The sequence below is a fragment of the Toxotes jaculatrix genome, chromosome 5 (genome assembly GCF_017976425.1).
Source record: "Toxotes jaculatrix isolate fToxJac2 chromosome 5, fToxJac2.pri, whole genome shotgun sequence".
NCBI classification, from domain to species: Eukaryota; Metazoa; Chordata; class Actinopteri; family Toxotidae; genus Toxotes; species Toxotes jaculatrix.
The window spans coordinates 5,723,980-5,739,078 of record NC_054398.1 but is presented as its reverse complement, the minus strand read 5'-3'; the positions used below and the strand labels follow the sequence as shown (position 1 = coordinate 5,739,078).

At 43.5% G+C, this 15,099-nt stretch overlaps 1 protein-coding gene across 3 annotated transcripts in view; it reads left to right on the top strand.

Annotated features, from left to right (window-relative positions):
* Positions 1 to 15,099, top strand: part of znf423 (zinc finger protein 423) — a 144,652-nt gene that overhangs the window by 69,607 nt on the left and 59,946 nt on the right. Inside the window, exons 13-18 of one of the 3 annotated variants that reach the window (XM_041037878.1) lie at positions 128 to 278; positions 364 to 921; positions 1,027 to 1,211; positions 1,804 to 2,225; positions 2,519 to 2,675; positions 4,122 to 4,206. In XM_041037878.1, the coding sequence (XP_040893812.1) occupies positions 128 to 278; positions 364 to 921; positions 1,027 to 1,211; positions 1,804 to 2,225; positions 2,519 to 2,675; positions 4,122 to 4,206 (1,558 nt within the window). Of the gene's footprint in view, positions 1 to 127; positions 279 to 363; positions 922 to 1,026; positions 1,212 to 1,803; positions 2,226 to 2,518; positions 2,733 to 4,121; positions 4,207 to 15,099 lie in introns of all 3 variants that reach the window. The other 2 variants (XM_041037877.1, XM_041037876.1) reach the window with 2 other exon arrangements.

Here is a 15,099-nt window from a genome sequence, read left to right as displayed (position 1 = left end):
AGTACTCACATCAGCGCATGAGCAAGGAAATGTGTGAGGTAGATGGTCTGTAAACACGAACACCTCCCTTGGACACACGCAGAAGTTAATTATCTTGAAAATCTTCTTTCTCTGGCCTTCTGTCCAGGTGCATCTGGCAGTGAAGCATAGCAATGAGAAGAAGCTGTTTCGCTGCACAGCCTGTGCCTGGGACTTCAGGAAGGAGGCGGATCTTCAGCTCCACGTGAAGCATAACCATCTGGGCCAAAGGTCAGGCCTCCCAGGGGGCCTCGGAGCAGGTACAGTACACCTTTCCTTGGATTGTGGCTTGTAGGGTAAATTGAGCTTGCATCTGCATATGTTAACCTCATTTCTGTGTCACAGGACTCAAACCCCGAAAATGCATCTTCTGTGGGGAGACGTTTGGAACAGAGGTTGAGCTCCAGTGCCACATCACCACACACAGCAAGAAGTTCACATGTCGCTTCTGCGGCAAAGCTTTCCACACCATCTCACTGCTAGAAAGACACCTGAGGGAGAAGCACTGCATCTTCGATGGTGGCAACATCACCGGCAATGGTGGTGGTACGGGGAGCAGTGGCAGCCAGAACGGGACGCCTAATGGACTGGCACAGTCCTCCAAGAGAGGAGGAGGAAGCGGTGGCAGTGGAGGCGCAGCAGGCGTTGAAAGAGCAACAGTGGTGGCTGCTGAACAAGCCGACCTGCAGAACATGCTGCTGAAGGGTGGAGTCGTGGGAGGAGGAACGACCCAGGGGGGAGATACAGCCAACAGCCATGAGGCAAGCGGGGGTGAGGAGGAGCTGGACAATTCAGAGCCCATGTATGCCTGCGACATCTGTGGAGCGGCCTACACCATGGAGTCCCTCTTGCAGAACCACCGGCTGCGTGACCACAACATCCGACCAGGAGAAGATGACGCTGGTAACGACTAGATCCTTATGCCTCACCCACGCTTTTGAATTTGTAGGTTGTTTCATTATCATAATATTTCAACAATATTGATAATAATCGTGTACTGTGTACCAGGTTCTCGAAAGAAAAAGGCAGACTTCATCAAAGGGAACCACAAGTGCAACGTGTGCTCCAGAACTTTCTTCTCTGAGAATGGGCTTCGTGAGCATGCCCAGACACACCGTGGCCCCGCTAAACACTACATGTGCCCAATATGTGGCGAGCGTTTCCCCTCTCTGCTAACACTCACTGAACACAAGGTACTTTTACATTCACTTCTTCCCTGCTTGTATATCTGCTTATTTGGGTGAGTGAATGTCTTTTGAGGTGTCCGTGTTTTAGTGTGTAATTAAGAGGTTTATGCAGAGAGAACAAACAAAGTGTGGATGCCTTACAGGTATAACAACTCAGCCGTCTGTGTAGACGCGTTTTTTTTGCTTTGCTCTTGTTACGTTTTGTTGCTTTCTGTCTGTGTACCTGTCTTTTGATCCTGAAACTTCTTTGGCTGCTTTGAATTTAGACCTAAAAAAACGTTAACTTGTCCTGTGAGAGGTAATTTGTGCTGCACAACACTACAGGAAAACTGTTTGCATATTTAAAGAATGTATTGTGAAATGCAGCTACAGTCGGTTGTTATCGCAGCAGAGTCTCATTATGTTCATGTAAAAGGCTAATATTTTTACTGCCTCACGATTTAATTAATACAATATTAATTAATGATAATCCTCATTATTAAAATAACATTTTTAAGGATTTTCAAGGACTCCTTTAAACATTCTTTCATCTATGCTTTGATAAAAGACCGGTATTATTACTTGCTTTGTTATATTGATAATTCCTATGTCTCTCCAGGTGACCCATAGTAAGAGCCTGGACACAGGAACCTGTCGAATCTGTAAGATGCCCCTGCAGAGCGAGGAGGAGTTTATAGAGCATTGCCAGATGCACCCAGACCTCCGAAACTCCCTCACCGGCTTCCGCTGCGTCGTCTGCATGCAGACCGTCACCTCTACCCTGGAGCTGAAGATCCACGGCACCTTCCACATGCAGAAGCTTTCCAGTGGCTCTGCACTTGGAGGAGTTGGAGGAGGGGGTGGCAACGGAGGAGTAGGTGGAGGGAACGGCTCAGCCTCTTCATCCCCTAACGGGCAGCTGCAGCAGCATAAGCTGTATAAATGCGCCTTCTGCCTCAAGGAGTTCAAGAACAAAGGGGAGCTGGTGAAGCTGGATGTCAACGGCCTGCCTTATGGCCTCTGTGCTGGCTGCATGAGCAGGTACGTAGACACCTTATAAAGCCTGTGGGTAAAAGTGGGTGTTAATACAGACACACATAAGTCAACATTAATGGAGCAATGGTTCTTTAAATTGCCACCAAGACACACACTGAAAAAAGTACATGGTGATGGTAAGGTGTTCACATATTTTCAACTATTCCTAGAAAACCCTTCTCTCATAAACTTACAGTACAGCAACACACAGGTTAACATTCAAACACATGCATTTTTGATCAGATTCAGTTTTGATCGCTGAAATCGGCTAAAACGAAACAAATGCTCAATCAAATCAGGGGCACGAACGGCCAGAGCCCGAGCCAGGGAGGAGCTGCCACGCCCGGGGACACGCAGGGAGAGAAGGCCATGGCCGGGCTGAGGTGTCCAGAGTGTGGGGTGAAGTTTGAAACCCTGGAAGACCTGGAGAGTCACGTCCAGACAGATCACCCCGAGGTCAGCCCTGAAACCAGCGCAGCAGGAAAGAAGGCTGAGGCTTCACCTGCACCCAAGGTGAGACAGAATAGACTGAGATAAGACAGAGAGATAAAGGATTTTATAGAAATTGTTTGATGAAACTTTCCGACTTAAAACCTCTCAAACCAAGTCTCTGCCATTTTGCATTCCTACAGTGAGAAGGAAGTTTGGAAATGTGAATCGATACTGTATAAAAAAAATACTGAAAACAAGGATGAGGTTTGCAACTTAAATATTGATATCTGTTGTCTCTCAGACAGAACAATCAGATAAAATGAGCCAGACAGAGGGTGCAGTGTGGTAGATGAAACATTACACAATGTAAATGCGGCAGCGTTGAATCTGAAAGTCATGTAAATAAGATAAACAGCATTTAACAGATGGAGACATTTTCAGGAGTGCGAGAGACTCAAAAATCCTGCTGACTGTATGTTCGTATGAGCTGTGTGTGTGTGTGCGTGCGTGTGTGCGTGAAGTGTTGATGCGTGCCGCTGCTTTCTGTGTCTGTAGCTTGCATACGTGTGCTTGTGTGTATGTCGGTGTGTGTCAGCTGAGCCCCACTGGGTCCTGCGGCTGGGGCGTGCTGAGGCATTGTGGGAGCTGTTCGCTCTACTTGATATTGACAGTCAGGCTCCCCGGGACCTGCCGCGTGTCTATGTGTGCGAGAGTGTGTACTTGGAAGCGAGTGTGTCTGTGCCTGTGTGCGTGTGTTAGAGACAGTTCCCAGGGACCCTCTGTCTTACCTGCACCTTTGTTTCTGCTTAGTCTAACAGCACAAAGAAGACAAAGTAGGATTTCTGTGTGTGTGTGTGTGTTTTCTGTGTGTGTGTGTGTGTGTGTACTCAGTCTAGCAAGCTGAAACAGCAGAGAGATAGTGGAAGTGGGGCCTTTGTGTATTTTGTATGTGTTTGTGCATGAGTGATCGCTGTGTGCTGTGAATGGATAAGCAGAGCCTCTGCTTCTCTCTCTCTTTGTTTCTGTGTCTCTCACCCTTGTTTCTCCGGCTCTTTCTTTCTCTCTTGTCTTCTTTTCTTATATACTCATTCCTTCTCTTTCTGTTTCATTGCCTCTTCCCTTAATCTTTTTCCTGTTCACTCCCTCCCTTATTAATTTCTGTCTCTCTCTTTCTCTGCAGAGGTCTTGCTTGTGTGTGTGTGTGTGTGTGTGTGTAACTGCATACCTCTTCTTCCTTTCACCAAGTCTCCAAAGATTTGAGCTTTCAGTGTAGCTTGATTGGTGTGAGACTTCGTGGGGCATACAAGTATCATATGTTGAGGGTTCAGTGCGAACAGGGCTTTAAGAGCAATTTTGAAAAATCAATCAGTTTCATGCTTGGTATTTTTCAACCATAAAAATGTTTTAATTTTTAGTTTTCAACTAAACAAAACATAATGTTTTGGGTGTTTGTGTGTCTTTATGTTACAGAAGAAGACCTACCAGTGTATTAAATGCCAAATGACGTTTGAGACAGAAAGAGAGATCCAGATTCACGTTGCGAATCACATGATCGGTGAGTGAGGCACAGCTCTTTCTCCCTGTGTTATATTTAAGGGTTTTCTGTGTGTGACTGTGTGCGTGCGTGTGTGTTATTCTAATTACTGTGAATGCCTCTTGGTTTCATCTCTTGGTTTAATAGCTCAGCTATGCTGCCATTGTATTCTTCCCACACGCACGTTTAATTCAGCTCACACATGAACTCACAGAGATACAGAGGTGTGAGACAGACAGGTGAAATGAAGAGCTCTTTTTGACTTGCGGACTGCCTGGACCAGCTGCCGAGCAATTTACCACTTAGCTGGACCTCTGAGGGTTGGAAAACTTTACTTCGAAAACAGTAGAGATCACAGATAAATAAAACTTTATACACTGAGAGTAAAACTATTTTTTACTTTACTCAGCATTGCATTATGGTTATTACTGTTGTACTGCAGTTAAAGGAGTAAAGCTGTAAAAGAATGGCCAAATATATTTTGTATAACATTTACATTTTTACATATTAGACAATAAAGTCAAAGTTTAATTCAGTGTCTTCTGGTGCTCGCGATCTCTGTAAATGTGTCCCCTGTTGGTAGGTAATTACAAGTATATGCTTATAAATTCAGGCTTCCTACAAGGGGAGAGCAAGAAGCAGAAAAACACGTTCAGCGGGCACTAAGCTAGATAACATAACTTATCCTAGCCATCGATTTCTGTTTAAAAAGACATTTTTTTTTAGATTGACAAGGAAATCAAACACACTGACACCACCTATTATACTGTGGTACTCCTGGATCAGTGAACGGTGTTGGTCATAGACAAATGCATTACAGAGTGTTCTTCCATGTGCATGACTAAGACACGGCATCATACACATGTAACCATAGTCATTTATATATGTCTGTTCAGCTGCTTTTGCGTGAGAGAAATTTTCCAGGTGTAGTTCACCTTTCCTTTGCAGGGAGTTGAGCATTTTCATTTTGTTCCCATTATTGTCTGTTAAGGGATAAGTCATTTAAAATTGTGCGTGCATGTGTGTGTGTGTGTATGAGTGCACCTATTCTAAGTGGCGTATGTGTGTGTTTAACTAAAAACTTGTGTTTAACTAAAACTACCTCTGTAGTTTGGAGTCTGTGTTCTTTTATGAGCTTCCCCCGTGACAGTTTTTTCCGCTCGCTACTAATTTGCTGCCTTAGCATCTCTGTCGTCATGGAGATTAACGAGGTGGGCCCGCGAGTTGTACTGGGGAACAAACGCTCTCCACCCCCACCCTTACCTCCTCACCAGACCTGACAGGCAATCCCAGAGTCACTGATGTACTGTGTGTGTGAAACTAAGGTAGAGCAAGAGTGTGTATGTGTTTCTGTGTGTGTGTGTGTGTGTGCTGACATCGCTCTGAGTCATCTAGTAATGTCTGGAGACTTTAGGAGAGAGAATTGAAACAGAAGTACAGCTGCAGTAACTTTTACTTCTTTCCCCCGTGGTCCACACACTCACAGACACACACACACAGTCATACACTGTCTCACACACACAATCAGGGATGCACAAACACAGGGACAAACTTCCCCACACGTGCCACCCACATAAAAGAACACACACTAAGTATAGTTTCTACCATCTTTTACCTACTGTTTCTCTCCGTCCGTCTTCTTTGCTCTTCACTGCGTCACTGAAATCAATCCCCTTTCATTCTTTCGGCTGTCGTCCTCCCCCTCTCCACGTGTTCCCCCGACCTTCTCCTGTCAGCTGCTAACCCTTTTTGATCTCCCTCCTTTTCTTCCACCTCACCTCCGTTCATCCACCCTGAGAATCCTGACAGTCATCCTGTCATTTCCCCCAGTGTTTCTAAGCCTTGTCTGATAGATAACTCATCCTTCTCCGTGCTCCTGTACTCTTTGTGTATCTTTTCTTCATTTCCCTGGATCTCCCATCTCTCACACACACACACACGAACACACACACACATGCGCACACGCTCACACAATCACATCCCCACGCAGTGGTGGCAGTTTTGGGTTAATTAACGTGCTAATTGTGTGAAAACCTAGCGCAGATTAATTATGAAATTGAGGCAGATTATTTTTAAAAGCTTGCCCAGTTTCTATTATTACATTTCCTCCAACCCTCCCCACCCCCACCCCTTAAGGAAGAAGGAAGCAAATACTAGATACTACGAGAAAGATTTCATTTGGTATAAAGGCACTGCTGCTGAGAAAACTGCAAGACCAAAAAGAAGATGTACATTTTTTTTCTCCTAGCTTTAACGCATGACTTGTGTTATCAGATCACAAATGCACAGCCATGAATAAAAGGTTTGATTTCTCCCAAAACAAATACATCCTTGGCTTCACTGAGGGTTCATGTAGTCAGCTTTGAGCTGTGTGTTTAAACCACTTTAAACCTCCCAGACACTGTATGCGTTGATTTACCTGAGGATAACTACGATAAAGTTTTAAATTCTCTACTTGTGAGGTGACGTGCAGCACTCGTCCTCTCTAACACTATACACTATCAATTTATGATTGTGTGTTCACTCTACCTGTTGACTATTAAATCAAAATGAGACCACAGTGTCATGCATTCATCACGTTAAGAAGACAAATGATTTATGGTGTAGGCACCTATGAGCACAGTTGTACCAGTGATTGTGGTGAACATGCTAATGCACACAAACACGTTTCTTCAGATGCTCAGGAAGTGGATGTGCATTACACCGACACACACCTGCGCACCAGCTGGCTCAGTACTGTACCTGATGGTGTGAAACTGTTTCTGTTGTTTCCTTTCTCACCACGTTATTCCCTGTTTCTCCTCCGGTTCCTTCCTTCTCTGTAATCCTCATTTTCTTCTTTTGCACCAGCCCTTTTATCACCTTTGGTAAAGTGTCACTGCCCGTCTCATCAGGACACACATGCACAGTTTATCATCAGCACTCACATTCAGTAACTCTGCCACTGGTAGGTGTACTTGTGTCACTTTTGATATTCTCACGTGGTTCTCTGAACACCCTAAGGCATTAGACTGCCTCTCAGCCTGTCTGCGTGTCACAGAAAAATGTACACAAAGAAGAAAATCTAAAACAGCAAATTCAATCATGTGATCATGTCCAATCAGTGACCATGATGTGTTTGTTGTTGTTTTTTTTTTTCATTCAAACAAACAAACCTTTTAAATTTATATTGACAGTTTCGACTGGCTGAGGAAGAAGAGAGCAGGGGGTTTTCTATTGCCTAATCGAGTCCAGTGATGTGATTGTCACATTGCTCCATGGGTAATACATGGTGCGCCCCACAGTCCTGTTAATTACGCTGTCAGAAAGAGAAAGAGAGACAGCATTCAGGGAGATAGAGGAAGAGAGGGTCAAAGTGAGAAGTCTGGAGAGGAATCCTTGCAGCGCTGAGGAGAAATCATTGCAAGTGAGCTTCACCTGTAATTGGACTTATTCCAACACAGTTTGTGGGACATTTGTCACCAATACATGTTCACTGCGCATTGCTTATCACCTGTATTACTATTTAAGGCCAGTATATGCTTGTATATGACGCCATAGGCACGCCATAGGTTTGCTGTAGCATCGTACCCTACACCATAGCCTGACATGCATGCTTGATGTCTCGTCCATGGCTCTCAGTGGTCGGACAAACACAGAAAATTGACCCATCTGCCTCAGTCGGTTCAGTGGTCATATACACCATCTCCTCTTTTCTGCATTGCAGTAACTTACTTAAATGAAAAACTGTCCTTAAACTCAATAAAATGAAGAAGATGATGTAGAACTTCAAATATGTGCCACAGGCTGGCATGACTGTAAGACTTAATAAATAAAGAAGAGACCCTAAAGTGGTTCTCAGCCCCAGTTTCTGCTTTACTGTGATGGTATAGTCACACCCTGTGTGTGTGTTCCCGCTAGTTTTGGCTCTTACACAGCACACAAGTTAATTAAAACACCATGTGGTCAATGCCCTGCTCTAGAGGCAGAGACAGGGAGAGAGGAAGAGCGTGAGAGAGGAGAGGCTTGATAGGAGGGAAAGAGAAATCACGCAAGAAGGTTGAAGAGACGGAAGGACATTAATAGTTTTTTTATTTTATTTATTTATTTATTTATTTATTTTTTACAGCTTGGTTTGTTCACCATTTTGGTCAGCTTATTTCACAGACTGGTGTGACCGGGTGGATAAAGCTAAGGTTAGCACGTGTGGATTGATCTGCTCTGTGTTGACTTTTCTGGCTTGTAGCTTCAGCCTGTATTTGATCATTTTGATGTGACGGTTCAGCTGGATAAAATGAGGGAAACTCAAAACAGGTGCTCAGCTTTTTTTGTTTTTTTTTCCTAAATAACACATGTAGCCTCTGCTCCATTGGAGTGCTCGGAGTAGCCCCAGAATTCAGCGAGATGTGACGTCCTTTTCCAAGCTCCGCAGAAAGTCATATTAAATGATATGGCAAAATCTCTAATCTCTAAATTGATATTGAACACAGAATAATGTTGGTATAGTAATAGTGTCCACACTTCACATTGTTAAAACACACACATGCGTTCACACACAGCCTCAGTCCATCTCCCACACACTGAGGAGAGAAAGAGAGAGAGAAATGGAGTTATCTGTTTTTGCCTCAGGTACCAGGTTGCCATTTGAGATTTTTTTTATTTTATTTTTTTTATGTTTTTGTATGTGAGACAAAAGCCTAAGGGCAAGTAGTATACATCATGTATGTACGTTTAGATAGGCCACAGTATAGTATGTTCAAACTGCAAGCAAAAAAATGTATAAATAAGATAAACCATTTAAAAAAAAGGGAGCATTTGCTAACTTATGTATTTTATAGGATGGAATTGCCATCATCAGTGAATCTGAGCGTCTTCATTGAACAGAATCTCCAGCGCGCCATCAGCATCTGTGTGTGTGTAAATGAATTTGTTTCTATTAGAGAAAGAATAACTCTTTGTCTGTGCAGGTTTTTGTAACATATCTGGTGTATGTGTGCGTTAGTGTGTTGGTTGGGGGCATATCCCACCTGTGCGTATGTGTAATCACAGAGCTGTGTGCGTTCGGTTTTTCTAGCCCCCAACACTCCTGAGCAGGTGGGAAGGGAAGGGAGGGCTTGAAGAAGCGGAGATGAGAAGAGAATGTAGAAAGTATTTATTTGTGTTTTTGGCTGGGCACACTGGGGGGCTGGGGAGGGGGGAGTGGGCTCTATGTGAGAAGAAGATGCGAGGGGGGTTAGCAAAGAGATGAGAGACGACAGAAAAAAAGAGAAAGAGGCAGAGCCGAGGGTGGTGGAGGGCGGCACTGCAAAAGAAAGATGACAGTAAACTTCAGGGTTTTTATCTCTGCATGTAGAGCTGCCCAGTCAGAGAGCTAATTTTAACAGAAAACCAGCAACCACGCTCGTGTCTGTGCATCTGCAGCCCGCGTAAACGTGCCATAATTACTTTTGGGTGAGGTTTACGTCACCTGTACCATCCAGATTTCTTTGTTTGCTTTTACAAAACCCCCCTAATTCATCATCACCGAGACTTGGTAGCAAGATCATGAAGGAATGAAATAATTTCCCTATTCTGTGATGCACGGTTTAGTTGTTTATCATGACTCAATTTGTTTTTCCTTTGTATCCCTTTTCCCCGCTCCCCTCATTCTATGTACATGAGTGTTTGTTTGTATGTGTATGTGTGCGTGTCTCTTCGGGCCGCGCTGCAGTGATTTTTGGCAGGCTTTATTGTTTTCTGCTGTGCAGCTGCACATCATGAAGAAGTTCCCTCCATGTGTAATGGTGTGAGGTGAAGGCACAATTCTGTGTGCAGCTCAACATGTGTGTGTGCATGCGTGTGTGCGTGTGTGTGTGTGTGTGTGTGTGTCTTCCAGTTTGGCCTGTGTGGGATCAAAAAGCAGCTTCCATAGCATAACTTGCCACCACAGGATCCCTATTGAAATGTTGAAAGTAGGTTTAGTTAAGTGAGGGAGTGATTATATTATTATATATTTTAACCATTTATTTTAAACATAATAATTTATTACACCTTTCAGAAACACTAATGTGTATTTTGTGATATTTTAAAAACCTGTTTTTGTGCTATTGAATTTTGCAATGCTGTGTATCTGTACCATGACATAAACGTCCTGATGTTAAAATTGCCCATTTAAGGGGTAAAGACCACACACACACACACACTCCACACACACACACCCCCACCCCTAAATAAAGTCCTTGACAGCGTGTTCTGAGTGTTGCATGCAGCCACTAATGCTTTACTAATCACCTCAGTCTAGATTTCACAGCATGAGGCCTCACTTCTCAAATGCATGAAGACACACACACACACCCTGACTTTTCTCATACACACACACACACACACACACACACACATACATACAAATTGTGTGTCTGCAGCAAACACGAGCCGTGTGCACACACAGAGAATGTGACTGTATCTCCCCTTTTCCACTGGTCCTAATCAGGGACCAGTCTCCAGTTACCATACTGACTGTAATCCTCACAGTGATTTACTAATAACGCTATACACTGTCCTCTCTTAGTCTTTCTCTGTGGTGAATTTTTTTTTGGCCTCCAACCACTGCTTTCCTTTCTTCTTTCTCCTACTCCTCTCCCTTCATCTCCTTTGGTTTGCCTCCTTTCTGTCTATCACCGTCGCCTTTAGTTGTAGCAGCTGTAGCTTTAAGATTACATGTCTGTGTAAAGGTGTCAGTGGACTTATGTTGTAGCTAACTGAGAGTGTAGGAAGTATTCTGCCCCCAAAACATAGCAGAGTCTTGTTATTCAGTCAGTGGGTTTTTATTTTCTCACATTCATTTGAGGAGTGAGGAGGTAATAAAGGTTTCACAGGAAGTTTTTTTTTTCTCAATGACAGGAAGCTAAATTGTCTGCAATGCTGCTTTTTGCACCTCCCCATACATATCACGTTCACACTACGTATTACTAACCCTGCCCATTCTCTCCTCCGCTCTCCCCCTATTCCCACCTGCCTATTGGATGGCCCGTAGAAGAGCCCACCTGTCGGCAAGGTTTGTCCCCTTTCTGTCTCCTTAGCTCGCATTATGAGCAAGACAGCACTGTGCTGTCTCACTGCCTGCCCATCAGCATTTCATTTATAAACATTCTCTTCTGCTTTTTTGAAAATGTATAGATTAGTATTTAGCACATATTATTTTTGCCTTTGCATTATTCAACACAAGATACTGGAAAATCACAAACTGTCAGCAACCATGTGCAACAGCCACATTGCATGGTGTGGAAAAAAAAAAAAACTTGGACTCAGAAATGTAGTTGTCCCCACAGGCTAGACGTTGTTCAGCATTTCCTCATTAGCAGAAATCAATGTGTGTGTGTGTTAAAAACACTGTAAACTGTATATAAAAAAACTTTAGGGATGATTTTGAATTGGACACATTTAAGCCAAATCTTTTTCCCAATTACCCCCGACTTCACCTCAGAACCTCATTCACCCCAACCCCTGCTGCTAGCTGCATGTTTCATTTTCTTTCCCACCTCATACACAACACACACATACACACACACACACACACGCACGCACACGCACACAGATGCCTTGGAGGTATCAAGTGGCCACTCACCTGGATCTAAGTGCTCCCTGTGGAATGTGGTGGCTAATGATGTGTCCACAGCATGAGCTTTACTTACCTATTTGCATCAGTGCACTCTAATAATGTTGGATAGCCTTGCCTATTCACATTCTTTACATTTTGATAATCAATAGTTGAGGGACGTGCTTTGAGACGGATGTGTTTTTGTTGGCCTGACACATGTCAGCTGGCCAGAGAGGGCATCATTTCACTCCGAGTATTCCACATTGAAAAAGCTGCATCTGAGCTTTTTTTTTTCCTTGAAGGCCTCTGAGTGAAGTGAGGCACTCATTTGAATCACTTTCACCTTTCAGTTTGACGGTGACTTTGGGTGCAGACCAAAAACGGTTTATGAAACCCTTTGTGTGGAACAAGGCATTAAATAAACTGAGCTAGCTTTTATTTTGTACCTGCAGGTTGCACTTATCTGCCATTTCGGAGCAGTCAAACCTGTATTCAGCCCGTCTATTAGCCTGCAGTCAAATCTGTGATGCGCTTGACTAGTAATGTCGGTCTGCTGTCTAAGCAGCCGTCCCAAGGGCTGTGACTGAGCTGGTGTGTGTCTGTGCACACATCTCTCTCTGTGCTTCCTGGTGTCCTCTTTCTTCCCCCACTTTCCTTTTACACATGCACGCACACATACACTTATCTGTATGTATGTGTATGTTGTAGTGAGCAGGGTCTAATGTGGTTACTTTGTGTCACTGAAGACGTAATGAGGCGAATAAGAAGCTTTTAGAGTCAATGGAGGTGGATAATGTGGTTGCGGGTTCACTCGTGTGTGTGTGTGTGTGTGTGTGTGTGTGTGTGTGTCGCAGTCTTTGCCACCGGCTAGCGACATTGCTGTTCTCTTCTGCCCTGCTGCACCTGAACTAAAAAGCTACAGACTACTCTGCCTTCTGTGTTGCTGCTGCGTGCCTGTGCCTGCAGTAGTGCTCTGAAATGAAGAAAGAGCTTCACTTTCTGCAGTTATTAGTGGACAGCTTGTCAAACAGTCTGAAAAACAATGAAATGAGATGCTGCAGGAACACTGCTAATCCCGTCCCAGACACGAGCGTCCCATCTGAGAGAGTTTTTAGCACCACAGGCGATGACATGTGCTCCCAGAGGAGTGTGCTTAAATCTCAACACACTGATCACTTGGTCTTCCCTCCTATCTGAAGTAGTAAAAGCCGTTTACTCTGTTTATCTTCAGTACAAAATATATTCAACTTTAGGGTCTGTTTAAAATTAATCTTCCTAAAACCCTTTTTTATCAAAATAGTATTAAGGCTTCAGTGTTGGGCACAAAGTATGTTGTATCAGGATACTTAGTAAAAGAATTGAAAAATGTGTTTTTAAGTGGACTATTTTTTTTTTTTTAGAATAATGTATAAAGCAACAATTATTCTGTCTGTTAGTTCTTGTTGTAGAAATCTAAATTTACCCGTATAAATAAATTGACATGTACTAAATCAGGAATCAAATTCATACTGCATATAGACATTTATTCACACTCCTACATATTCCTAATTAGCAAAGTTGCTTTATCAGACAAATAATAACAAAATCTGATTCATGAACAGTTTGGCTGTGCGGAGGACTGAGCACGTTGCTGGTCTGCTCTGTGATGGTATGAACATAGGAACAGATGACAGCCCTCCCCCGTCTTCCATCCCTCCCCCCCATCCATCCTTCCCTACATCCCTTCCTCCCTCCCTCCCTCACCACCTGGAGCCAGCGAGCCGTGACACCAGAGGGAAGGAGGGAGTGATGATGAAGGGACAAGGGACTGAAGAGAGAGAGGGAGAGAGAGAGAGAGAGAGAGAGAGAAAGAGAGGACCACAGAGGGCTAGATGAAGAAGAGGAGAAGGAAGAGAAAGATGAGAGGATTAAAGATGAGAGGGGGCATATGTAGACATATGTAAATAAAAGAGCATGCGGGAATCTGTGTGCGACTGAAATTAATTTTGTTAATAGATTTGCTTTAAAAGTGATGAAGTGTTTTGTACATTAAATAGAAAATGTTCCAGAAGTATAGAGCAGGTTTCCTCCATTGCATGAAGTCATAAATAAAGAAATTTTAGTCAGAAAATTACTATAAATCAATGCTTTACATTTGTAGCAAGCAGCAAAACATGTACAAAAGGTACAGTCTATGATTTTGCCAGTAATCTGTGTGGAATATGGTTATGATTTATAAGTGTAATGTTCTTATAAGTCCATTTACTCACCCAGCATTGTTCACTCTTTCACATTTCAATCCCTCACTGTCACACTGCTGTACATATTTCTTTAACCTCCTCTGACACCGTTAAAAGAAAGTGTTTGCTATCTGTTATCCCCCAAATGTGGCATTGTCGACTTTATTGACTGTGCACGAACACATAGACGGAATTGTTAGTGTATTTCTTTGTGTGTGTGTGTGTGTGTGTGTGTGTGTGTGTGTGTGTTTGAAGGCTGGGAGCATGGTGGTCCCCTGGAGAGCTAATTTTGTCGTCTTCTCGCTTGATTTACCTTCTTCTTCTTCTGCTGTTTATTACCAGTCATTACAAGCTGTTTGGAAACCTAATAGGACACACTGACAAATAGACTGGGAGAGACCCAACTAGGATAAGCATCAGAACACAAAATAGTTATGTGTGTATGTGTGTGTGTGTGTGTGTGTGTGTGTGTGAGTGAGAGACAGAGAAAGAGAGAGAGCGAGTGAGTGAGAGCTTGTGTGTCATGTTTCATGTTTGCCTGTGAGAATATTTGTATATGCAACATCAGCTATCTTAACTCATGTATAGAAGTTGTCCGCTTTGTGTGAGTCGTGATGTCTTTGTTAGCTACCCTATGTAGGTAGGTGCGTGTGTTTGTGTGTGTGTGTGTGTGTGTGTGTGTGTGTGTGTGTTTGTTTGTTTATTGAGCGGGTGGCCAAAGATAGAGGGCTGGATACCGTACTGTACCTGCAATCCCCCCTTTGCATTCCCCTCTCCTCTCTCTCTCTTTCTCTGTCTCAACCCGTCCAGGTGTGGCTGCACCAGCTGCTAAAGAGAGCGGGACAATTACACACACACACAAACTAACATACACACACACACACACACACACACACATACCTCCTCTCTCTCTATCTCTGCTGGCTAATTGTCACAAGACAAACAAGGCGCTTTGCCTTTATGCGCTTCATAAACAGGGGCCAAGCAACAATTAACTCCCTGCTTAATTCACTAACTATTCTGAATTCATTTTCTCCTGTGACAGGCACATCTGTCACAGCTGGTAGCGAGTGAGAGTGATTTTTTTTTTTCTTCTTCTGTGTGTTAGAGTTTGGGCCTATATAGTGATGCAATCACGCT